This window comes from Aricia agestis, chromosome Z (assembly GCF_905147365.1).
Source record: "Aricia agestis chromosome Z, ilAriAges1.1, whole genome shotgun sequence".
Classification (NCBI taxonomy): domain Eukaryota; kingdom Metazoa; phylum Arthropoda; class Insecta; order Lepidoptera; family Lycaenidae; genus Aricia; species Aricia agestis.
Window position 1 is genome coordinate 36229740 of NC_056428.1, and position 25672 is coordinate 36255411.

Below are 25672 nucleotides of genomic sequence, written 5' to 3' on the forward strand. Positions count from 1 at the left end.
CACTATCAGTAACACTGCGTGGTAAAAAGAGACGTGTGATACAATATGACAGCAGCAATCTTTTTTGACGTCCATTCGGCACGTGCCGCACGTTGACAATTTAATCTCATAGAAATGATGTTTAATCGTGCTTGTGTAAGTGTATACGTACACATATTTTTACACACAGATGAAACCAATTTCGGTTTCGTTTGACAGCTCGAGATTGTTGCTCTATTCCGCTAGGTATAATTAACTTTATGGGCAGGACCGACCTTTTTTTATCTTTTCATTAATTTTGAATCAGCCAAAATTATTGGAAACGCCATTTTCGTTGGTTCCACCGTAAAACCAAACCTATAAATCGAGAGCTAAGCTCTAAACCTCTAAACCACTGAGGCGTTACCTATTGATGAATATACGAATTACGATGATGAGACTGAATACAGGACAGTCAGTTGTTATGAAGTAGATCATTGTCCGATAAGAAACACTTTCATTATATACATACATAATACACATAATACCTAATTATAACGACTACAGTTTTTTATCCCTTTGAAAATTAACCTGCTATGATCCATATTAATAGCTCGTAACTAAAATGTTTCATCATTTTTTTCCATCGAAGATACCTATCTGGTTTTAAAATGTCCAAAAAAACTGAAATGTTTTCGCGAATCTTATATTCATAGATGCGCCTGCGCAAACTACGTGACCCTCAGAATTCTGTCGTCGCTGTTTCCATGTTAAACTAGGGTTATCAACATGTTGTCTTTAGGTTTAGGGTCGTCACAATATCTCTTTTCGAATTATCTAGTAACTGGTATACCTCCTGGTAGTATTAATACTCACTCTTGGTAACATATTTTGAGGTTTAACCTAAAGAGGTAACCTTTTAGGAAAAAAAAGAAAAAAATATAAGAAAGAAAGAAAAAATCCAAAAGTGAATATAGGACAATTAACTGCTTAGAATCTTAGCGAATTTCAAGCCAAAATTAGCCGTCACTAAGTGCTAAAAGTAACCTCTTTACTTTGTCCAATATTTCAGTCTCTTTGGCAATTTATAATTAGCTATTGAACTTAAATTCGATTGTTAATGCAGCGACGTTCCTACAAAGTTCTGCGGTCACATCGCCCTTTTGACTTTTACTATCACTATCTTGACCATTGCTCGTTATTGACCGCAACAACGAAATTTGCGAGAACAAAATTATTCAATGCTAACCGTCCGCTGTCTGCGATAGACAAAACTGGTTTTGCTTATCTGCCCTTTGATCATCTCACAGGAACGTATCATCGAAAATAAAAAAGCTTACAGATTTTTTAAGAAAAATAATAGCATTTTTATGGATTAAGTAAGTATGTAAAAGTTTAAAAATATTTTCAAGGGATTTAAACTTTTCCCCAAATCTTATATATTTTATCTCAAATGTAGTGAGAGTCACCAGCATACGTATATAGAAACTGACGATATGTGTTGTGTTGTGTGTTGTTTGTTCGTTTTATTCGCGGCCCATGACGTGTCTCCTACAAGGTTGCAGTTTTACTTCTTTTAATCGCTCCATGTAAAAAACTCTTACGTAAGTGTTAATGTTTACTATTGACAACGTTATATTATGTTCAATTTGATTTTCAGCATGCTTAGTTAAACTTATCCACGTTTTTAATAAGGTTTAACTTTAAATAATAATATTATAATAACAACAAGATGACGCCCGCAACTCCGTTGCAGCTTGCAACAAAATTTGTTAATAGCGCAGGAAGCGTACATTTTTGCGGAATAAAAAATACCGTAGTCCTTTCCCGGGACTCAAAAGTATCTTCATACGAAATTTCAGCAAAATTGGTTCAGTATAATAAAAGATAAAATAACCACTTCGGCGATACATTAGTTACAGCTTGCGAATACGCAAAATGAAATAAATTAGAAGAATATAAATATTTATAGACAAAATTTACATACCACTACGTACAATAATGCTACATTATAAGAATAGGGCTCATTTTAAATTACTAGAGATCGCCCAATGGTCGAAATTCGACCTTAGTTTCAACGACTTTAGGACTACCACCTATATTTTGTAAAAAAATATTGACTTTATTTTTTTCAACTCTTGTCTTTGAGGCTCAGCTGATCTCAGACTGGCCGTGTAAGCATTGTCTAATAGTATCTAAGATTCTATAAAAAAAACTATAATCAATTTTCAATTTGTCAACTTGTTGCCAACAGACTTCAACCATAAATAAAAGAGTGCAATTCGTATTTATAGGCTTGTCACTCAAAAATCTGTCATTTTTTCTAGTGTGTGTGTTGTAGTGTGTAATGTTTTATTTGTTAAAAAAATTTATGATAAATTATGTCTATGATAATTTCAAACTAAAATTAGCTCGATGCACTCTTTCAACATATAAACTACTAGCTGTTACCCGCGACTTCGTCCGTGTTAGTATAGTAGATCACGTCCCAAGTATTACTTATTGTACAAAAATATTAAATGTACAGCATTGACTTTCCTACGATTTTATTATAAATAGATGTTCCGCGCGGCTTCGCTTGCGTAATTTAGGAATTTCACACAACAGTACATTTTTCCGCAAAAAATAGCCTATGTCCCTTCATGTGGTCTATTCTTCATGTTTGCCAAATAACATAAAAATTGCTCCAGTAGTTCTTAAGAATCTTAAGATAATAAGCAATTTCATATAATTTCCTCCGTTTTTTCCACATTTTCCTATATTTCTTCGCTCCTATTAGTCGTAAAATAATAAAATATAGTTTATGGCCTTTCTCGATAAATAAACTATCTAACTCTGAAAGAATTTTTTAAATCGGACCAGTAGTTCCTGAGATTAGCGCGTTCAAATAAGCCCTTTCATATAATTTCCCCCGTTTTTTCCACATTTTCCACTATTTCTTCGCTCCTATTAGTCTTAGCGTGATAAGATATAGCCTATAGCCTTCCTCGATCAATGGGCTATCTAACACTGAAAGAATTTTTCAAATCAGACCTGAGATTAGCGCGTTCAAAATCAAATAATTTCCCCCCGTTTTTCCACATTTTCCTCTATTTCTTCGTTTCTATTAGTCTTAGCGTGATAAAATATAGCCTATAGCCTTTCTCGATAAATGGGCTATCTAACACTGAAAGAATTTTTCAAATCGGACCAGTAGTTCCTGAGATTAGCGCGTTCAAACAAACAAACAAACTAACTAACAAACTCTACAGAATTATAATATTAATATAGATAACTGTGCAAAATTTCATTCACCTACGTTTCCCCATTTTTCGTCAAAAGGGATACAAAGTTTTTGGCTCACGTATTAATATCTGCTAATAGATACTAGCAGATTTACAATGACATTAGCTATGACAGCTCTGAATGGACTTGGTCAAAAGTCCAGAATTAGGGCCTGTTTCACAATTTATTTGACAGATTCTCCATACTCCATCTGTTAAGTTAAGTGGTGAATAGCCTATCCGGCACTTATCAGGAAGTGGCCCTTAGACTATACGTAACTAATTGATAAGTGACGGCATAGTATGTTATGACTTATGAGTCATAACATACTTATGAGTGTTATGAGTTATGACTTATAAAATAAAAAGTACATGGATAACGCACCTAATTTTTAATTAGTCATTTTTAAGTATTCGGGAGACGTAAAAAATATTAAGTGAAAAATTAATTCTGTATAAAAACATCTGATTTTTAATGGAAACACAGTATTCTTGAAACAGAATTCACTTTAGGGAAATCACCTAAATAGTTAAAGTTGGGGAAAAGAGGACCATAGATCACTATTGTATTTGTCAAGTGAAAAGCAAGATAATCTACGGACAGGATATAATAATAATTATTCTCGCCGTTTCTGCTTCCTGATTAACTTTCCCGTCCGAACTCACTTTGTCCTGTTGTTTCTGTAACTAACTGCTCGCTAAACGTAACGTAGAAGTTGACGCTCTTTGAGCCTATAGTCATCGATTTATTTTTAAACTCCAAAACATGATTATCACATAGACAAACAGAATTATAACTAGCGGTTTCCGCGATTACGAACGTGCAAAAAGCCCACGCATCATGCACTTGGCGATATTTAAAGTAGCTTATGTCCTTACCTTACCTTACCTATGGTTCTACTCTATAATGTATGCGCAAATTTCTTGAAAATCGGACCAGCGCGATCGGAAATGAAAACACGCGCGATGCCGAATAAGAGAAACTAGAGATCGCCCAATGGTCGAAATTCGACCTTAACTTCAACGACATTAGGACTACTATCTATATTTTCCAAAAAAAATATTGACTTTATCATATTTTTTTCAACTCTTGTCTCGCTGATCTCAGACTGGCCATGTAAGCATTGTCTAATAGTATCTAAGATTCAATAAAAAAAAAACTATAATCCATTTTTAATTTATCACTTTGTTGTCAACAGACTTCAACCATAAATAAAAGACTATAATTCGTATGTATAGGCTTGTCACTCAAAAATCTGTCATTTTTCCTAGTGTGTGTGTTGTAGTGTGTGTAATGTTTTATTTGTTAAAAATATGTATGATAAAAGCAAAATTAAAAATAATATTAGCTCGATGCACTCATTCACCATATAAACTATAACTGTGCAAAATTTCATTTACCTACGTTTCCCCATTTTTCATCAAATGGGATACAAAGTTTTTGGCTCACGTATTAATATATAGATAGTACCTACTGTAAATAAATTTCCAAAAACGGTAACAATATTCAAAAGAGAAGAAAAATGAAATCTTTTAGGCGTTATGTTACTTATTAAGAGCTCACCCGACTCTAAAAATCAAACATCGTCCTTCTCTCTTCACACTCACGCCCGTCTTTCATATGCAGGTGAAACCTCGGCGCGGAATCATCGCCGATTTAGTTTTACTTGAATAAAAGACGAACTATAATGATTATGAAAAAAGTGTTTTGAGCAAATTTAGGTTTTATCAATACCTTTTTAGATATTAAAAAATATTAAAGAAAAGACAGCAAACTTCGAAGATCCAAGCAAAAATGTGTCTAAAACAAGGTTTTTTGTAAAAAAGAAACTATCGAGCATTTTTTGAGTAATCGTGTTTTCGTCTTGAGCATTTAATCTTTATGAACTGAAGTTACTTGTGTCAAAAAATCAGTTTTCTAGACCTTACAGATTTTGAGATCTAGGTTAATGTATGTAGTCAAGTTAGGGTCATATGGGCTCTTAATGACAGAACCAAAAATACATGAGTTTAAAATAGAGTTAGGGCGAAGTAAATATTCATGATACTTTTTATATTTAAAAACAACGTGACCAGCTCGAACTTATTTTAAGTTATTTTTGCTTTCGTCACGTTTCAATAAATATTGGAGGCTCTTATAAATCAATGTCACGTAACTGGTTTCTGATTGTCACTAACATTTAAATCAATAATAACCCCTTAGATTAATGGTCAAATTATGAATAAGCTTAAAACAAATATAATGATCATACATCTTCTGATTGACTTATCTATACACCATAGAGAAAAATAAACATCTACCGGACTATACACTTACACTAATATAATCTCTGAAACTACTGGTCCGATTGCAAAAAAATTTACACGATAGAAGCTGGTGTTTTCCTGAGTGACATAGGCTAAAAGTTATGTTTTTTTTTTTCAAAAATTATGTCGTTCATAGAATACCACGTGGGCAAAACTGCGGGCAAAAGCCAGTTATGAATACTTTCTGGATTTTTTGGATTGCAGTTCATCTATTTTTTAAAGGCCTTTGATTATATTAGCTAAGGTCTAAGATCAAAACAATAACCATTCAAAAACGCTCTTGCCTATTATTATACTTCTGTCAAAAAACTTCGGACTGTAATAGAAGTTTGAGTTTTTACTACTCCACGTGTGTGACAAGAACATGACGGACAGACGGGACTTAAAAATTTCATATAGGAGAGAAGCTCAGCCGTATGGACCTACGAACGGGTGATACTGCATTATTTTGCTACTAAAAGTTATCTGGAAACTCTATAAAGCTATAATTTATTAGTTTAGCCCGAAGATCGTATAATACATAATAAGGTATATTATAAATATTAAAGTTAAACCTGTAGCACCTCCATCGGGGGTATTGCAGACACAATAGATTTTCAATTGTTATACGGCAGCCGGCTGCCGCTTGGGGATTGATAGGTTAAACAATATAATATTGCGTTACAGTTAAATCTTTACTTATATTAATTAATAAACCTTTTTAAGCATTGAACCAATAATGCGGTATATTATGACGGGTGAGTCACCAAAAAGATTATGTGAACCATTTTCATAAATATTTTATTGGAAAACGAGAAAATGTCCACTACCGGACATTCCCCGGTTAATGAGTCGAAAGAGAAAAATTAACGTGATACAAACACTATGGACTAATCCTTGTAATTTATAATGCGAAAGTTTATTAGTTTGTATGTTCACAAACTCATCACAATAAATAATTTATAAGCCTTAATTTTGTGCATAACACTGGACTGTCTGGACTACCTACAATCCTAAATCTATAAAACGTCAACGGAGTTGCCAAACTTAAAATACATTTAAAGCGTGGGAACCTCACATTTTTCCGGTATAAACAGTATCCTATATCCTTTCCGCAATATCCCCGTAAAAAAATTCAGCAAAATCAGTTCTGTAGTTTCAGCGTGAAGAGGTAACAGACAGACAGACACTCTCACAATGCGATAGTGTATTTAATATGTCAGTCTCAGGAATAATGGATTGAAATTCCTTGAAGATATCTGGAATTATTTCGATTATAAGTTATAACCTTTAATAAGTAACTTTTTAACTTTAAAGTCCCACAAATTAAATCCTGTGGCACTTGGATGACATGGTCATGGGATCATGGATATCATTGTCACGAGTTTTTGGTAACGGTCTGATGTGTCTCTCAAGTGACATACTGCATACACAATACCTACGTACACGTTAATTATTCTGACTTTAAAATCAACACAAAGACACAGACCCGTCAAAAGAATATTGGTCTGTCAAAACACGCAAAATGATAATGGGATGACATCGTAAGAATGAGTGTACAACTGTCTCTCGAGTAGTCTCGAGTGACACAAAAAACTGATTCAGATTTTGGCCACGTATCAAAAAATATTGTATCGTCTTATTCGTCAAGACTCAAGATGCATTTTAGTTGATTGCACAAGTCACAAGACACACTTGCATACATGATACAGCATACTTTACATTATGCTATCAAATGAGGGCAGTCCGCACTATCATCGCTTACGCATTATATGGTTCACTTTCATAACCACAAGGAAGCCAATGTTATTGGCTTATTATCGCCAGGAGCTGGGTAGTAGGTAGTTTTTTATAATTTTATAAGTAAAAAATATTTATTTACTCAAACACTAAAAATTAAGTCAAATATTTAAAAATCTTCCAAATATTGTCAATGCGGAAGTGTAAAATTATCTCAGAAAATTGATACGTACGAAAAAAATACCCAAAATTCGCACTTATTCTGTACAGTCGCACCAGAAAATGTTTTAAGGATGTATATAACATTTATAAATTCAAAGATTCTGACCTAAATTCAAAATATATAGTACAAGTAAACCTCCTGCATCTATTGATACCAAAAAATCAATACCTTACCGGCAAGTTATGTGAAATAATTCATTTTAAAATTTTCATTAATCATACGTAATTTTTTCCGGAAGTGTTACATTTTTTTAGTATGAACATCAGAACTGGGAACTTTGTATCAAAGATAAACGACTAGAAAACTGTTTATCAATTTATTTGTACGATTTGCGATTTTTTAAGCCCAAAAAAAAGTGGGTTTACCGGTAATTCTGAGGAAATATTTAAAATTAAAATCGATGAAAACTTTCCTTCGAAGGGTGCGACAAAGTTTTAAAGGAACGTGAGCGGGGCGCTGCTGGTAAGGAAGAGCTGTCAAAAATGTCGTTTTTGTATGATGGCAGCGTTAGTTCCTTTTTTCGCCACGTGCATTTAAAGTTGTGTCTTGCCGAGCTCTAGGCCGCCATTTGCGGTAGTCAAATTACATATTTTTTTTCAATAATAATGAATAGTTCTTTAAACATATATTATAAAAAAATCATTATAATTAATAATAAGTGTCTGGGTGCCCAATTTTTTACAGATTTAGTACTTTCGTAATTTAATTGGATGTAATACGAGATTTGACCATAAATACATCCTTAAGCATACACAATTTGATCTGACATTAATAGTAACAATTATGTTTCAGTAGAGATAAATAAAATAATATTTTTTCATTGAAACTTCCCTATTAGAACTTTTCTTACTAGTAAGTAGCCAAATCTAATATCTATACTCGGCAAATATCGGCTAGCAATAAAGCTAACCACTTGAAACTATTTATAGTGAATGTAGCTGGTCTAATAAATTACTTAGAATCTGAAGTGTATAAAAATCTCAAGTAGTCTACGCCTTGAAGTTCAGCTAGCTAGTTAAGATATAAGTAATTAATATAAGAACGAAGATATAAATAATTTAAGACGTGGGAGAGCCATGCTTCGGCGCGAATGGGCCGGCTCGACCGGAGAAATACCACGTTCTCACAGAAAACCGACGTGTTTCGGAGTTTACCGGCGGCCCAATCCCCTACCCTATTCCCTTCCCTACCCTCCCCTATTCCCTTCCCATCCCATCCTTACCCTACCCTATTACCCTATTCCCTCTTAAAAGGCCGGCAACGCACCTGCAGCTCTTCTGATGCTGAGAGTGTCCATGGGCGACGGACGTTGCTTTCCATAAGGTGACCCGTTTGCTCGTTTGCCCCCTTATTTCATAAAAAATATATATGATATATATAATTTTTAATAAGCATACAATATACATATTACAGGTCAAATCTCAGAAAGCGCGACAGATGAGGATTTGTTAAAGTTTAACAAGAGTGTAATTAAAAGATATGTAGTGTCCGACCCGTCTTCGAAATTTGTTTGTGGCAGATCTATGTAATTTGAAGGTGTTGACTAGAAACAACTAGTTGTAGGTCCGCATTCTACCTAAAGAATGAATTCTCTGATGGTACCTTTACCAATTTTTCATTCTAAAAATATTGAGATTCATATATGTGCATAATATTACAACTATAATCTAGATATACAAAAAATTGTTGACATGTACAGAACAGCAAATTTTCCACTGCCAAGTTCAAAATTATCATTAATGTAAATACCAAGATGGAAATTTAGAACCGGTGTCAAAAGCTATACAATATGTATGAACGCATGATGTTCTTTGTTAACATTGTCAGTATTGCAACCAAAATAGTCATTCCATTGTGCCGAAGCTTAATTGAATATGATTCGGCCCCAGGGATTGACGACAAAAACGCATTATTACAAACTGGATGAATTTTTGAATGAAACACGTTTGCTACACTGCATCAATAACATTAATTAAAGTTGGTATTGAGATAAAACTGTGTACTTTTCAGCGTGCGATGTAAAACACATGAAACAAGGACGTTGGCAAGTCGCTATACATTGATGGCCCAGCTACTTTATAGTATCTTATACCCCACAATAATAATTAGAATTTATATTTAGGAAAACCAGCAACTACACGACTAAGTATATTACAATTATTCACATAGATAAGTACTACTATACACATGAGTACTCTGATATATCGGAGCTTCATTATTAAGAAACTCCACATACTAAGTGAATAGGTACTATGAATGTAATTTTTTTTATCTCCATAATAACAACCTGGAATCACCTTGACCATTTTGATCACTTTTCATGGGTAACAAAATCGCCAACCTTCTTTCCAATAAATCACGGATGTTTCTCGGAATCATTTCGAACTATAATACCGTTGCGTTGTTCGCGTGTTCGTAACCTTTCCCGGTCAATAAGATAAATAATTAGGTTAGCAATTAAAAGTATATTTATCGAAGCTGGCGTCTTTATTGTGTAAGATGGGTCACATGTGATAAACTTGTGATAAAAAAATCAGAAAAATGTCGCATACAGAGCTGAAATGGACTAAAATTGATGCAGATAACACACGATAACTTGACATGGATAACCTTTCGAACAAAATAGCGAACGATTATAACAATACCAACTGACGTACGGACACTTTTGTATGTATGCCTACTTGGATTTGGTGCCAGAGTGAGGTGTAACTCGTGGCAGTTTCTTTACTATCTTCTATTTGCATTTTTTTTTTTTATGAGATAGGGGGGCAAACGAGCAAACGGGTCACCTGATGGAAAGCAACTTCCGTCGCCCATGGACACTCGCAGCATCAGAAGAGCTGCAGGTGCGTTGCCGGCCTTTTAAGAGGGAATAGGGTAATAGGGAAGGGTAGGGATGGGTAGGGAAGGGAATAGGGTAGGGGATTAGGCCTCCGGTAAACTATGTGTTATGTGTTATGAATGCATTCAAATATATATGTAAATTTGGTGAAATATTCTGTAATCTCTACTTTATAATTAAGGGCCGGGACACAAAAACACGGCACGACGTCGTACGGCGTCGTACGACGTCGTGCCGTAGAAACTCACCTAGAAATTCAAGACGAGTTTCTATGGCACGACGTCGTACGACTCCGTACGGCGCCGTGCCCTGGCTTTTTTCGACGCGCGTCCGACACGGCGCCGTGCGACGCCGTACGACGTCGTGCCGTGTTTTTGTGTTCTGGCCCTAACTAATCTCTACAATGTCACAGTATTACAGTACATTTGTAATACTGTGACAATATAACTTCCGTTGGGAATGTATTCCTAAAATCCTACTTGTGTAAACACTACCCACTGATGTTTATTTTTTTGACTTTGCAAATCGTCTTGCCAAACAGCTTATCAGTCTGTATGCTTTTTTTAACCATGAAGGTTAGTCAAAGAATTAAATAATCGGTAACGTTTATGTGTAAATAATATTATTATGACATAAAAAATCTAATAAAAAAATTTACAAAATAATCTGTAAAGTTATTTGTGAATATCTGGACCCGCCCCGGTTTCGCAACTACAAGATATAATATTAGATGCTATGGCATAATATGCCCTGTCACTGTAAAGTTATATAGGAGTTAGGACCTATACTATATTCCTAAAATAATAATAAAAATGAACCCCGAACCATACCTCTTGAGTCTTGAATCACTTATCTATTAAAAATACACTTATTAAAATCCGATGCGTACTAGTTTTAGGTAGTTATGCACTATAATGTATTATTATTATGGTTAACACATATAAAGTTATGCTATATTATATATGGCTTCTACTTTTCATAAATTCTACAAAACGTAATAACTTCAACATAAAAAAAAACTATAAGAGATAAAAATGTTTGTCTAGAATATATTAAACACGATAAAATTATAAATTCTACAAGAATAAATTACCTTATCCAGGCTGGCATTAACTAGTCTGTATTCCAAGAATCGTGCAAATCAAAAATCAAACAAAATCAAAGTGGCTAAGTAGAGTCGCGTAGGAATTTAATTTATGCCCATTCAATGAAAAAATATTAGAAAATAAGTCCCATAAACTTAAATCTAAAGATAAGAAGTTGCTAATGGTGAGTTATGGTAAAAGAGATATCTAATAAATAAAATAAGTTGGTTTTTTTTTTTTTTTTTTTTATGAAAGCAGGGGGCAAACGAGCAAACGGGTCACCTGATGGAAAGCAACTTCCGTCGCCCATGGACACTCGCAGCATCAGAAGAGCTGCAGGTGCGTTGCCGGCCTTTTAAGAGGGAATAGGGTAATAGGGGAGGCTAGGGATGGGAAGGGAAGGGAATAGGGGAGGGTAGGGAAGGGAATTGGGCCGCCGGTAAACTCACTCACTCGGCGAAACACAGCGCAAGCGCTGTTTCACGCCGGTTTTCTGTGAGAACGTGGTATTTCTCCGGTCGAGCCGGCCCATTTGTGCCGAAGCATGGCTCTCCCACGTATAAATTCAGAACGCACCAACCGATTTCCACGGTTTTGCATTCGTTGGAAAGGTCTCGGGCTCCGTGAAGTCTGTAGAAAAAAAATCTGAAAACTTCAAGAGAAAAGCAGGAAAACAGGGAAAATCATTTTATGGCAAAACAGCGTTTGCCGGGACAGCTAGTAACAGATAAATAATATTATATTGTATGGAAGCGTACTGCTAATAAACGACTAGTAACATAATATTATTAACCCATCAATCGGCACCCGGCTGTCGCATAACAATAATTGAAAATCTATTGTGTCTGCGATTTCCACGATCGAGGTTTATTATCGGAGTGGACTTATTTGGTTGAGTTATGTCAAGACAATAGTTGGCCGTTGTTGGCCGAACAAAAATATAATTTCCATCTTATAATTACTATACACGTTATATTTATGAAAACTGCCAGTGTTGTATGATTTTTTTAAATATACTATTTAATCATATTATGGCCTTTTACAATGGCCTACGGCTGCGTCTGATCGAGAGGTGTGGAGGACTTTGGGGGAGGCCTTTACCCAACAGTGGGACAGCATAGGCTCTTAAAAATCGTAATATTATTATTGAATAGATCTAGGGACTATAAGGCTCCTTATTATATTAATATTCTGGTTTGAGTTACAACTTACAACTCGCTTTGTTGTAGGTATTCTTGTTATTTATAACTAGCTGCATTTGGAATTTATTCTGCATATTTATTACAAACTAGACGTTCCGCGCGGCTTCGCTCGCGTAAATTAAATATTTCACAGAAAAATTCGTCCACAAAAATATCCTATAATCCTTCACGTGGTTTACTAATTCGTGAGATTCAAATAATTTTCTCCGTTTTTTCCACATTTTCCTCTTAAAATTTAGTTTGTTATTATTTTTAGCAATATTCCGCGAAATAAACTTTCACTCCACGTTGTTCGTAAAGTCCACATCCTGAGGATGCTCCGGTGTTGGGGCGAAACGTGCGTCGAGGTTTTCAACCTGTATGGTGGTGAGGGGCCTTGCACGGATTTGCCAACATTATTGCTTGTGTGGTGGTGGTGTTTGCAGGTTCTTGCATGCGAGCACGTACGCATAGGAAGTGTGGGAGGAGGAAGGTGCTGTACGCATGCCTATGCGTGCACTCACTCATTTACTTAAAGGTGGAAGTTTATTTCGCGGAATATTGCTAAAAATAATAACAAACTAAATTTTAAGCTATGGATTTCCGCAAAGTAACGCCTGATTCCATTAACATTTTCCTCTATTTCTTCGCTCCTATTAGTTTTAGCGTGATAAAATATAGCCTATAGCCTTTCTCGATAAATAGGCTATCTAACACTGAAATAATTTTTCAAATCGGACCATTAGTTCCTGAGATTAGCGCGTTCAAACAAACAAAAAAACTAACAAACTCTTCCGCTTTATAATATTAGTATAGATATATGAAGCTTGTTTGAAGCCAAAATTATATTCTTGGCCGCCATATTTATCTTATCTGTTCGACCCTATGATTTTTATTTAAAGTAAACAAGACATGGCAAAAGGTAAAAGATAAGTTCGATATTGGCCAAGGAGTTACGAAATAAATGCAGTCGGATATCAAAAATTATTGTTGATGCTCGGTTATTTGTTAGTAATATTTATTTAAAAGATATATGGTAATACATAGATCGTTAGATTCTAATTATTACTACAGTATATAACTCGATAGCAAAACCACACGTCCTCTTACGGCCGCACATACATTTAACTTAAATTTATCTTAAATTAATCTTAAATGATTTAAGATAATTACTTAATTTTAATTTCAGGAACATTTTTATTTACTTATACTTTTTATAGAACTCTTTGATGTTATCATAAAATATGTCTCTGAGTGCGGGCGTTACAGATGATTAATCGAATTTTAATAAAACATAATATAGATATGTTTCAATCATAGTAACAATTACAACTATGTAAAGTTCTAAATAGACCTGGACATATTGTAAATTTAAAGTAAAGGCAACAAAAATAATTAATCTAATTTAAATTTTGCTTAATTTCCGAGATTCGGGAACAACATGGTTACAATTTTGTGCTGAGCCGAGATCGAACGGCAAATTAATTGATTATATTAAGCCGTAGCGAAACGCTCGCGTCTGACTAAAAAAATATTTTTGTAAAAAAAGAACCAAATATTTCTCCGTTGTCATAAATACAAAACTTTTTACAGTTAAGTACAATTATTATAATGATGACGGTGATTTTTAACATACTTAATGATAACTTTAAAAAGATTTTGAACATTTTTAATAATCTTTGTTCTATTCCTATTTCCTACCATTACAATATGTTTTACCTACCTATTCATATAATTCATAGAACTTGAGAGACAAACCGATCGCATTTAAGGAGCCTATGAATATAATTATACTATTTTTTAAATCATGATATAAAATTATATCTTCTTATATATAAAATTCTCGTGTCACAATGTTAGGCCGCGTACTCCTCCGAAACGGCTTTACTAATTTTAACCAAATTTTATATGCATATTCAGTGGGTCTGAGAATCGGCTACTGGGTACTAATTATATTGATAAGTGCATTTGTTGAATAAATAATAGTAAATTATTATAACACGAGTCTGACGGCGACCATTGTTTGTGTGACGGGATAGCGATGGACGTTGTCATGGTAACATACTTATTTAGCCACTTCAATAAAATAATATTATGAGCGAAATACTTGATTTATATATTATTATGGCAAAGCAACGTTTGCCGGGACAGCTTGTAATTATATAGTATACTAGTTGTTGCCCGCGACTTCGTCCGCGTAAACTGCATACAAAAAAAAAGTAAAATATATCATCCTCCTTTTCGGAAGTCGGTTAAAAAGTAGCCTAAGTTATTCCTTACTACATCCGCTATCTGCCAAAAAAAGTCCCAGCAAAATCGCTCCAGCCATTTCGGAGATTAGCCGGAACAAACAGACAGACAGACAGACATACAGACAAAAATTGTAAAAAATGTTGTTTTCGTGCATACACCCAAATCAACATTTTTACGCTACATATAGCGCATATACATTCATATGCATGTAGTAAAAAACGGTTCTTTTAATATTACAAACAGACACTCTAATTTTATTTATATGTATAGATTGATTAAACGTGACTCACTATCGTTATCACACGCATTGACAGGATTTTGACTTCTACTCAGATTTGTATTTGTAGTGGTCACTGATGCCCTAATTCCTAAATATAGGTATCAGTAATTCGCAATCAAGTAATTAGTTCAAATAAATACTTTAAATACTTTATAATATAATACTTCAATCAGAGACTCTATCAAAAATTGTCAAGCTTTTATCTATAGGTACAAATAAATAAAATTGGAGTGTCTGTTTGTAATATTGAAAGAACCGTTTTTTACTACATGCATATGAATATATATACGATACATACACCAAAACAAAATTTTTTATAATTTTTGTCTGTCTGTCTGTCTGTTTGTTCCGGCTAATCTCTGAAACAGCTGGAGCTATTTTGCCGGGATTTTTTTGGTAGATAGCTGATGTAGTAAGGTGTAACTTAGGCTACTTTTTAACCGACTTCCAAAAAGGAGGAGGTTATATTTTACTCTTTTCATATCTGTTTGCGGACTATCCATCTTTGTTATTATACTATGTTGACGTGGACGAAGTCGCGGGCAACAGCTAATATAATATTTTTAATTTCTATATAATACCTACATGTACTATTAAATGACTTTGAAAAATTGTTACTTAGTCAAAATTTCAAAATATTTTTATTTACATGGTGATAAGGTATCATTCAATATAATTTTGTTCCTTTTTTAATTTTAAAACAATTTTTTTTAAACAAAACATAAAAACCGACTTCCACATTGAAAACAAAATCAATATTCCCAGAAATTAATTAAAAAGTGTTAAATAAAAATGATTCTTAAATTTAATTAGCCTTTCGAACTGGCCTAACCCTCAACTACTACTAGTACTGTAAAGTAGTACTAAGTAAATCTTTAGAATTTTGAATTCTTTATCAGCTATCTATAGCACAAGAAAGCGCAAATTCTATGTCAAGAATCTCTAAGATTTCAGGAGCTGGTATAGTTGCACCATAATTATACTTAATTTTATCGAGTGACTTCGTTTTCTATTCTTTTGAAATAAAGGCTATTTATTTTGTAAGAGTTTCACAATTACTTAACATTAATCACATAATATGAACTCGTGTCAGTTCTTCACGGAACCGACCATTTTTCCAGTATAACTACCCTACGTCCTTTACCAGAACTCAAAGCATCTTCCATACTAGATGACAGCAAAATCGGTTCAGACCGTGACACTTTCTTTAGTAACATGAATGGAGTCAAAACAAAATATGTACAAGCGATGTGGCCTCTAAGTTTCCCAAAAATGTTAAGAGTAATATTGTTCATTAGTTAATTTTGAGCACAGACTTATACCAGTCAATTTGTGGTCCAAACTAGCAAGTTACATTAACTTACCAAGTGCGAACTTCGCCTCAGAACCTAATAGACTAGATGAAACTTCCTAGGTTATAAAGAACTATATTTTGTGATCCTAGCGGTTATGTGACCACTTTAAAATGTAAGTGTTAGGTATTGAATCTCGAATAAAACATAAAGTTTAGCTACAAAACTGTTAAGTTGTACATAATAAAGATTTCAATTAAAAAGAAATATTGACCTCCTAGGCCTAACAAAAAAATCAACAGTTAACAGTAGGTATATCTTATTCTTAAAACTTTACGTTTTAACATAAGTTAAAATGTTTAATGATCTGCAATTTTCAACCACAAGTGTCATTTCAATAATAGAAAATTACAAGAAAATATTTTCAATGGTGCGATGTTATGTGAAAATATTATTAACTAGATGTCCCGCGCGGCTTCGCCCGCGTAAATTAGGAATTTTACAGAAACCATACATTTTCCCATAAAAAATATTTCCCCCGTTTTTCCCACATTTTCCTGAGTTTCTTCGGTCGTATTAGTCTTAGCGTGATAATATAATATAGCCATGTCATATTGCTATTCTGTGATATAGCCTATAGTCTTACTCGATAAATGATCTATCTAACACTGAGATAAGTTTTTAAATCGGACCTGTAGTTCCTGAGATTGACGCGTTCAAGCAAACATACTCTTCAGGTTTATAATATTAGGTAGGTACTTATAGATTTTTTTAAATTATCGCTTGACAAACTCGAGTCTTGATCTAAAAGACTATGAAATGGTATAATATGGTAGTGAATAGCGATGATGATGATGATGATGAATATAATTTGCATAGTAGCATAAGCTTTCTGTTCTTAAAACAACGCCGAAACTCCCAAACTTGTATCTATAAAGAATCAGGAGTTCTCTCAGCACCTTCCGAACCACGGTATACCAGGTATATCTCGGTGCAAAATCTTACTTGTTGGTAGCATATGCTTAGAATACTTATCACGAAACCGAAGTCACGTTTCCCTATAAGTTTTGAGGAGTTCCCTCGATTACTTATGGATCCTTCATCAGATCACCACTTTTATGAATATAATACCAAATTGGGATGATACCCTATATACCAAAAGAAAAATTTTGAAAATCGGTTAACAAACGGCGGAGTAATCGTTGAATATAAGAAAACGAACATAACACCTCCCCCATATATAAGTAGGATTGCAGGTTATATAAACAAAAACACGAAATAAGCTATATTAAGTTACCTCTTCCTACGACTAACACGTGTCTAAGAGTTTGGGCGTACGTAAAAAGGCTTTTAAGATGGTGGCCCGTTTTTAAATAAATTGAGTTGGAAGATTCTGGAATACTTTGTCCAATGGCACTTAGCACAGGATGAGTAGGCAGAATGACTACATTCGTCATTACCTGATAATTCCTCTAAAATTTCAGCAAAATTAAAAATATTAGACTTTTAGAGGTTCGTTGAGAATCTAATTTTTTGTTACAAAGGCTTTTCAAAGCTGTATTTAGTTAACTTCTTGGTTACCCTTTATTTTTTTTCTTACTTAGTAGTAGTCGTAGGCCCAGTACATTTTTTGTATTTATTTTTTTATCTCTTCTCTATCTATATAAATGAAAATGAATCCATATTTCCCTTGGTCACGACATCACGCGCAAACTTTGAGTCCCGGAAAAGGACATAGGATACATTTTGTCCCGGAAAAATGTACGGTTACCGCACAATATACTTTTATGATTTGCGCGTAAAATATATTTTAATAGATTTTGATGAATTTTGGTATGAAGATACTTCGAGTCTCGGGAAAGGACAAGGAATACTTTTGTCCCGAAAAATGAATGAATGAATGAATATGCTTTATTGTGCTCAAAATATTATTCAAAACATGAAATAAAGGAAATTCACAAGAACACGGCATGAGCACAAAGGCGGCTTTATCGCTGTAGAGCGATTTCTTCCAAGCAACCTCTGGCGCATGGAGACAAATTACAACACAGTGCAGCTTGAGTTGGAATAAGACAGAACTAGAAATTAAATTAGGCTTATCATACATCTTAATTACCTAGGAACAATCGTACACTAAATCCTATTCTAAAAATATGTTACGATAAAATACTATTTAAAAATATACTAATACACAAATGCTAGATATAAACAAACTAATATATATTTTAATAAAACATAATACACAAAGGTAAATAAATACAATATTGTAATATTGTAATATATTATAGCTTACAGTTCCTTCGCACAAAATCTCTACTAGATACCAAGGTAATGATTCTTGAGCATTTTTTTGAAACTTTCGTAACGTTTTAGCTTGCCTGATTTTGGCTGGCAGGGAGTTCCATAGCAGTATTGTAACATATTGAAAAATGTACAGTTCCCGACAAGTAAACTTTTATGATTTTCCCCTAAACTATTCATTTGCTGAAAGGTATAGAGATACTTGAGTCCCGGGAAAGAACATAGGACATATTTTTTCCCGAAAAAATGTACGGTTCCCACATATAATATTATCTATCCTATTTTATACATATAATATGAACATTACAATGGCCACTACCGTTTGTACAAAACATAGGTATTGTGATATTCGCAAATCGCAAAATTCAGCAAATGAGGTAAAGCTTCCCGCAACGCTAGAGTTTAAAATATTAAATTACTTAAATTCAATTGTAGGTAGGATAATTTTAATTATTATTGTTATACCTATCTAAGTAACTACTTAGATAATGAGTTATGTTTATTTAATCTATATATTAATACGCAAGTGAAAAACTTTGTATCCTTTTTGACGAAAAATGCGGAAACGTAGGTGAATGAAATCTTACACAGTTACAGTTTTTATGGTAGAGGAGTGCATCGAGCTAATATTATTTTGAAATTATGCTTTTATCACACATTTTTTTAACAAATAAAACATTACACACACTACAATAGGCACACTCAAGAAGATGACAGATTTTTGAGTGACAAACCTATACATACGAATTATACTCTTTTATTAATGGTTGAAGTCTGTTGACAACAAGTTGACAAATTGAATATTGATTAGGTATAGTTTTTTTTAATAATCTAATATATAAAATTCTCGTGTCACAGTTTTCGTTGCCATACTCCTCCGAAACGGCTTGACCGATTTTGATGAAATTTTGTGAGCATATTGAGTACTGAGTAGGTCTGAGAATCGGACAATATCTATTTTTCATAACAAACAAATATGTATGGCAAAACAACGTTTGTCGGGACAGCTAGTATTATATAATATCTATAATATTATAATCTGAATGGTACGTTTTAGATGTACAATTATTTACTATATGATGAATGTTTTAGTATTTTTTGCATACTATCAATTATATCAGCGACTTAAATAAAGACAACAAGAATCAACAAGATGCGTGCGCAGAAATACCAAAAATAAGTCTGATTGCGGGAAAAATCCACGTGCTTAAGTGAATATATGTTGAAAAGTAGACTATAGAGGTACTTGACAAAACCCGAGCGTTTACAACTGCTTGAAAGCCTTGCACAAACGTCCGTCCCTCAGCAAAGGAATTATCCTTATGTCCCCGTTCGTAGTTTATGAAACAATATCTCCTCTGAGAAACCTTTTCTAATCTTCCCTTATAACCTCTTGTAAAATTTGAATCATGTCTAGTGGATGTATATTGTATGTACGATAAATGCCTATATTACACTTTGTCATGAACTTCTTACAACTATGGTCTCTTCCGATTTAATTTATTATTTTATATGCAAGTTAATTATAAATTCTCATTCATTGTTTTTTGCGTTGACCTAAACCTATATGTATTAACACAATAATTCCAAAATATGATCTGAACAGTTTTAAACTATTAGATGTATTTAAAAGAGTTCCTTAAATAATAAACATATTATAATATTCACGTATACGAGTAGTTTAAAAAGGTCAACTATAAGATTTTGATGGGAAGGAGATATATTAAAATTGGCTTAGGGGTCAAAAGTTCTTACGGATAAGGTATGTACAAAGTGGTACCATCGAGGAAGTTGATTCCTATGCAATTGACAGACCAACGTTATTTGGTCTCGGATATGTCAATTTAATGTTAATTGTGATCTGTCAGCTGGGTTTGACGTAACGCAACCAAACTACTTAGGTCCCCGATTTGCATAGGAATCAACTTCTCTGATAGTAGGTACATTATTTATAAAACATGGTAAGAATTTAGTCAATATTATCTAATATATTATTATTGTTTTCAATTTTAGGTAATAATAAAGTAGTATTTTTTTATCTTAAGTAGTGTTACTAAATATAAAAAAATATCTTTACTGTTTAATAATACATAATTTTACAATTTCTTAATATTGTGAAAAACTACCATAAAATACTTAAGGATACTTTTTTGCCAAAGAATGAAAATATATTATTTTTTTTATGAAATAAGGGGGCAAACGAGCTAACGAGTCACCTGATGGAAAGCAACTTCCGTCACCCATGGACACTCGCAGCATCAGAAGAGCTGCAGGTGCGTTGCCGGCCTTTTAAGAGGGAATAGGGTAATGGGGGAGGGTAGGGATGGGAAGGGAAGGGAATAGGGGAGGGTAGGGAAGGGAATAGGGGAGGATAGGGAAGGGAATAGGGGAGGATAGGGAAGGGAATAGGGTAGGGGATTGGGCCTCCGGTAAACTCACTCACTCGGCGAAACACAGCGCAGCGCTGCTTCACGCCGGTTTTCGGTGAGAACGTGGTATTTCTCCGGTCGAGCCGGCCCATTCGTGCCGAAGCATGGCTCTCCCACGTATATACTTAGATTATGTTAAAAAAATTTAGTGACTATCTGAAATAATTATAAAATTACTCTGTAGCGATTTCTTTATGCATTTCATTACTATTTTCTTATAACTTTGACTAATATATCGAAGGAAGGAGAGGATAGGAGGATATTTTTCTTATATTATGCTTGTAATATTTAACTACTATGTCTATAGGTCACAGGTATCCCTTCGTTTTACTACTTCACGAGAATAATATTATAAATTATTATAACAAATGAATATTAATCTCCGCTATTCGTCTCTGGAATTCCTTGCCCGATTTTATAAAAAAATCGGAATCAATTAACATCTTTAAGAAACGTTTGAAAGCACACTACCTAGATCAGGCTCAGTCCTTGTAAAACTCTTGGTGTTTTTTGTACAATTATTTTAATGTTCCTTTATTTTTTATAATGTAGGTTTTTAATGTAATGTAGGTAATTATATCAACATGTCTTTTTTACCCTAATTATATCTGTGTAAATTTGTGTAGTTCATTTGGCTATTTTATTATGTGTAATATATTGTATTTAGTGTATGTGTATATATGTGTGTATATGTATGTATGTATGTGTGTATTTATTTTTCTTTGTTTAAATTTAGCACTTTAACATTATTTTCTGCCACCATATTTTGGTTGCCTGGAAGAAACCGCTGAAAGCGGTAAGGCCGCCTATTTGCTATGTTCCTTGCCTAATGTTGTTTTTGTTATTTTATATAGTTTATAATGCAAATAAAGAATTTATAAATAAATAAATAAATATTAATTTGAATGCACAATATTAAATAATGAAATGAGTTTCAAATTTCATGTTGTGTGCTAATTTGCAATTTACCGAACTTAGATTCTTATGATGATGATATTATTCTTACGTCACACTCTATTGTCATAAGTCAAGGTGACTGAAGTTGATCTTCATAGATTTTCTTGCAAAAATTATCTCTAGCTGTTTGAACAGTGCTAATCAAGAGTGAGTCAACCAGCCGAAAGATCAGTATTTTAACCTAAAATCATAATTTAGTGGTTCATCAAAGATTGTAGTGACAATAATTAATGTCCGAACAAGAGGGGAAAACACTACGGGAAAAAAATATACATAATGCAAACCCTAACAAGCAGATTTTTTGTACATTGATAGGTTAATAGTTATATAATTTTAGAGTAATATTGTCCTACAAATAGAACAATCCATATTTTAGGACCATCAAGTCAAAGTATGAAATCCTTGCTATTTCTGTTAGCTCAGACTTTCAAGATTTTTCGCAGATAAAAATGTAGTTCGTCTTATCAAAATGAAGCTACTAACAAAAAATTAGCTTGATAGTAATAAAAAAAAAAGTTCTAGTGCTCCCGTACTAAAATATAGTGTCGTAGATTTTTTAAAGTTTAATTTAATTTTTATCTCCTTGCTTTTTAGGCTTAGGCTATCTAACTAGTCAGAGACTAGAGAGCCTAAGTTCTGTAATCTGTTTTATTTTTATTTTACGAGAAAATTTAGGAAAAGTATCTGTGGCTAAGGTTCCTCTTCAGGTTTATCCCTGTAAGAACGCTAAGGCTCTTTAAATAACAAGAGACATAAATGGACATGGAGTTAAAGGAACTCCATGCTTCTAAATATATAATCTATATATTAATACGTGAGCCAAAAACATTGTATCCCTTTTGACGAAAAATGGGGAAACGTAGGTGAATGAAATTTTGCACATTTATAGTTTATATGGCGAAGGAGTGCATCGAGCTAATATTATTTTGAAATTATGCTTTTGTCATATATTTTATTAACAAATAAAACATTACACACACTACAACACACACACTAGGAAAAAATGACAGATTTTTGAGTGACAAGCCTATACATACGAATTAAAATCTTTTATGGTTGAAGTCTGTTGACAACAAGGTGACAAATTGAAAATGGATTATAGTTTTATTGAATCTTAGATACTAAGACAATGCTTACACGGCCAGTCTGAGATCAGCTGAGTCCCAGAGACAAGAGTTGAAAGAATATGGTAAGGTCAATATTTTTTTTACAAAATATAGGTAGTAGTCCTAATGTCGTTGAAACTAAGGTCGAATTTCGACCATTGGGCGATCTCTAGTACATATTATATTATCTACGTGGGACTACTTAAATGAGTATAAAATACATAAGAATTTTATTATAAATAACCAGGACATAATTATTTCCTTTTTACCTATAAAAATATAAGGGCATAAAACTAGTTGACTCTTATTGACTTTGACTCTTATTAAATCATACCAACGTTGTATCGAGTAAAGATGGGGCCAACTACAAAATTTTAGTTTACCTCATCTTTACTCGATGATCCAACGTAATACTAATTCTGTCTACTCTGGTAATACATTATCATGACAATAATTACCTAATAAGTTACTAAAAATTGAATCAGTTACTGTTGCCAGCAAGATTTACTTAATATAAGTTATAACTTATAACTTATAACTTATAACTAGGCAAATATTTAACTAGAATTTTAACTCACACATTTAATAAAAGTTTGTTTCGTTAATTTTACCTACCGCATACTACAATTAAACGTACATAAAAAAGATAATAAAGTGTGTTTATTTTTTCAATGAACTTTGTAAGTAGTAAGTTAGTAACTTAGGAGCAAGAATTTTGTTACATTGTTAATTTGTTACAGAAAAATAATACACATACTTACTACGTTACTTTTAAAAGTACAGAGGTAATTACCTAATTATAAAAAACATAAAGCCAACTGCTCTATATCTCAAAAGCGACAAGCAGTTTAGGATATAGAGCGTGCTAAACCCATATTATACATACGAGTATATTCAAACACATCCTAGCTTGGGCGGGTAATTAATTTAAAAATAACAAACGTTTTTAAAATCTTGTTGCCGAGTATTGTTTGTGTGAGTATTGTTTTACAACACAAAATTATAGGCAATATTTTTAAATCACTGCTTTTATTTTTCAGATAATGCTTTTAACCGCTCGTATTTTTCATTATGAGCTGCAGATTTTGTGTTAACTTGCACAGGGAAATAAAATTAATTAATGTGTATCGCATTACAATACAATGGAACTCGAAAATATTGCTTTTAAATTATATTAACGTCCGATGATTTCTGTTACTTTACATAGCATGTAAACCGATACGAAACGCGAAACTTTTACACAGTAAGTATTGTATTCACAAAATTAGTTTTATTTGTCCGTTTAACGTACCGGCTTAAAAGTTTTCAACTTTGTAGCAACTTTTAAAATGCTCGGAAATCGCTAACTTTGTGGCGGGTTTGGTCAGTTGGATATTTCTAGCACTTACCTCGGCGAGGAGAGTCAGGGCCACCAGAACAAGGCAGGGGAACCTCATCCTTGATGTTGTATCGGTCGACGCGCGCAGGCACCGTCTGCACCTCGGCGCTGTCAAACCGCGAATGCCGGTGCCGACTGCCGGCGCGGCCCGCCGAACTTTTCGTCACAACTTCGAAAAGTGCACGCATGCATTCCTGCAACGACTCCGACGCGTGCGGTTTTTAGGGTTCCGTACCCCAACATAAAAAGTTTAACATAACTGATTGATGGACGAAAGATCGTCTGACTCTCAATCATCTCATGAACTCTCGTCATTCGTATTCCCGTTGCGGCTATGAAAACGAATACTTAAAACAGGATAAAATAATACAACAAAACAAAAATGCATCAAACCTGTTTTTAGCTTAGCAAGAACCTTTCGAGAGCGAGTCTGACTCAGACTTGGCCGGCTTTTAAGTTTGTTATTTTTGTTTTACACTTACTGTTCGAAATATTAGCGACTAATGCTTTTCTTCTGATTACGTAATTGCGTGAAACCAATTAGTTTTTATTTAAGTATGTTGGATAGGCAAGTATGTATGTGTATTTATAAAACGTAAATATAACGTTACAGTACTTTCAAAATGTAGTACAAGTAAAATAGTGTTAAGATCTTCGTTTATTTAATCTAGTGATTTAGTAAAGTTTCATGACACGATTATTTTCAACAAGGTATGACAATAATTGACAAGTGTTTATAACTTTTAGTTATTGCACAATTGGAACTTCATTACCGAAAATATAGTTATTATATTTAAAAAAAAATCGGTCAAGTGCGAATGGGACTTGCGCACGAAGAGTTCCATCATCCGTGCCGTTATGTAGCGAAGGTAGGCGGAAAATTGTGTTTTTATGTGGGAGTCTGCCTTAAATATTTATATAATTTTAATTTTATAATTATATAATAAGGTGCAAATATAACTCACGTTTTTGTAAATATTTCAAGCGCCTACATAATTATTGCCATTATTGATTACGAGCAAATAAGGATTCGGCCTTTTTTGTCACGTTTCTTCAAAATCACGTTTGTTCTACGGGAGCTCCACTTAAATATTAATT

The 25672-nt window shown here is 33.5% G+C and overlaps 1 protein-coding gene across 5 annotated transcripts in view; it reads right to left on the bottom strand.

Annotated features, from left to right (window-relative positions):
* LOC121739342 (basement membrane-specific heparan sulfate proteoglycan core protein-like) overlaps positions 1-24679 on the bottom strand; it is a 196612-nt gene extending 171933 nt beyond the window's left edge. For all 5 annotated transcript variants that reach the window (XM_042131739.1, XM_042131742.1, XM_042131741.1 and 2 more), the window contains exon 1: positions 24585-24679. In XM_042131739.1, coding sequence (XP_041987673.1) covers positions 24585-24632 — 48 coding nt within the window. In that variant the 5' untranslated portion in view covers positions 24633-24679. The remainder of the gene's footprint in view (positions 1-24584) is intronic.
* Positions 24680-25672: the final 993 nt, after the last annotated feature.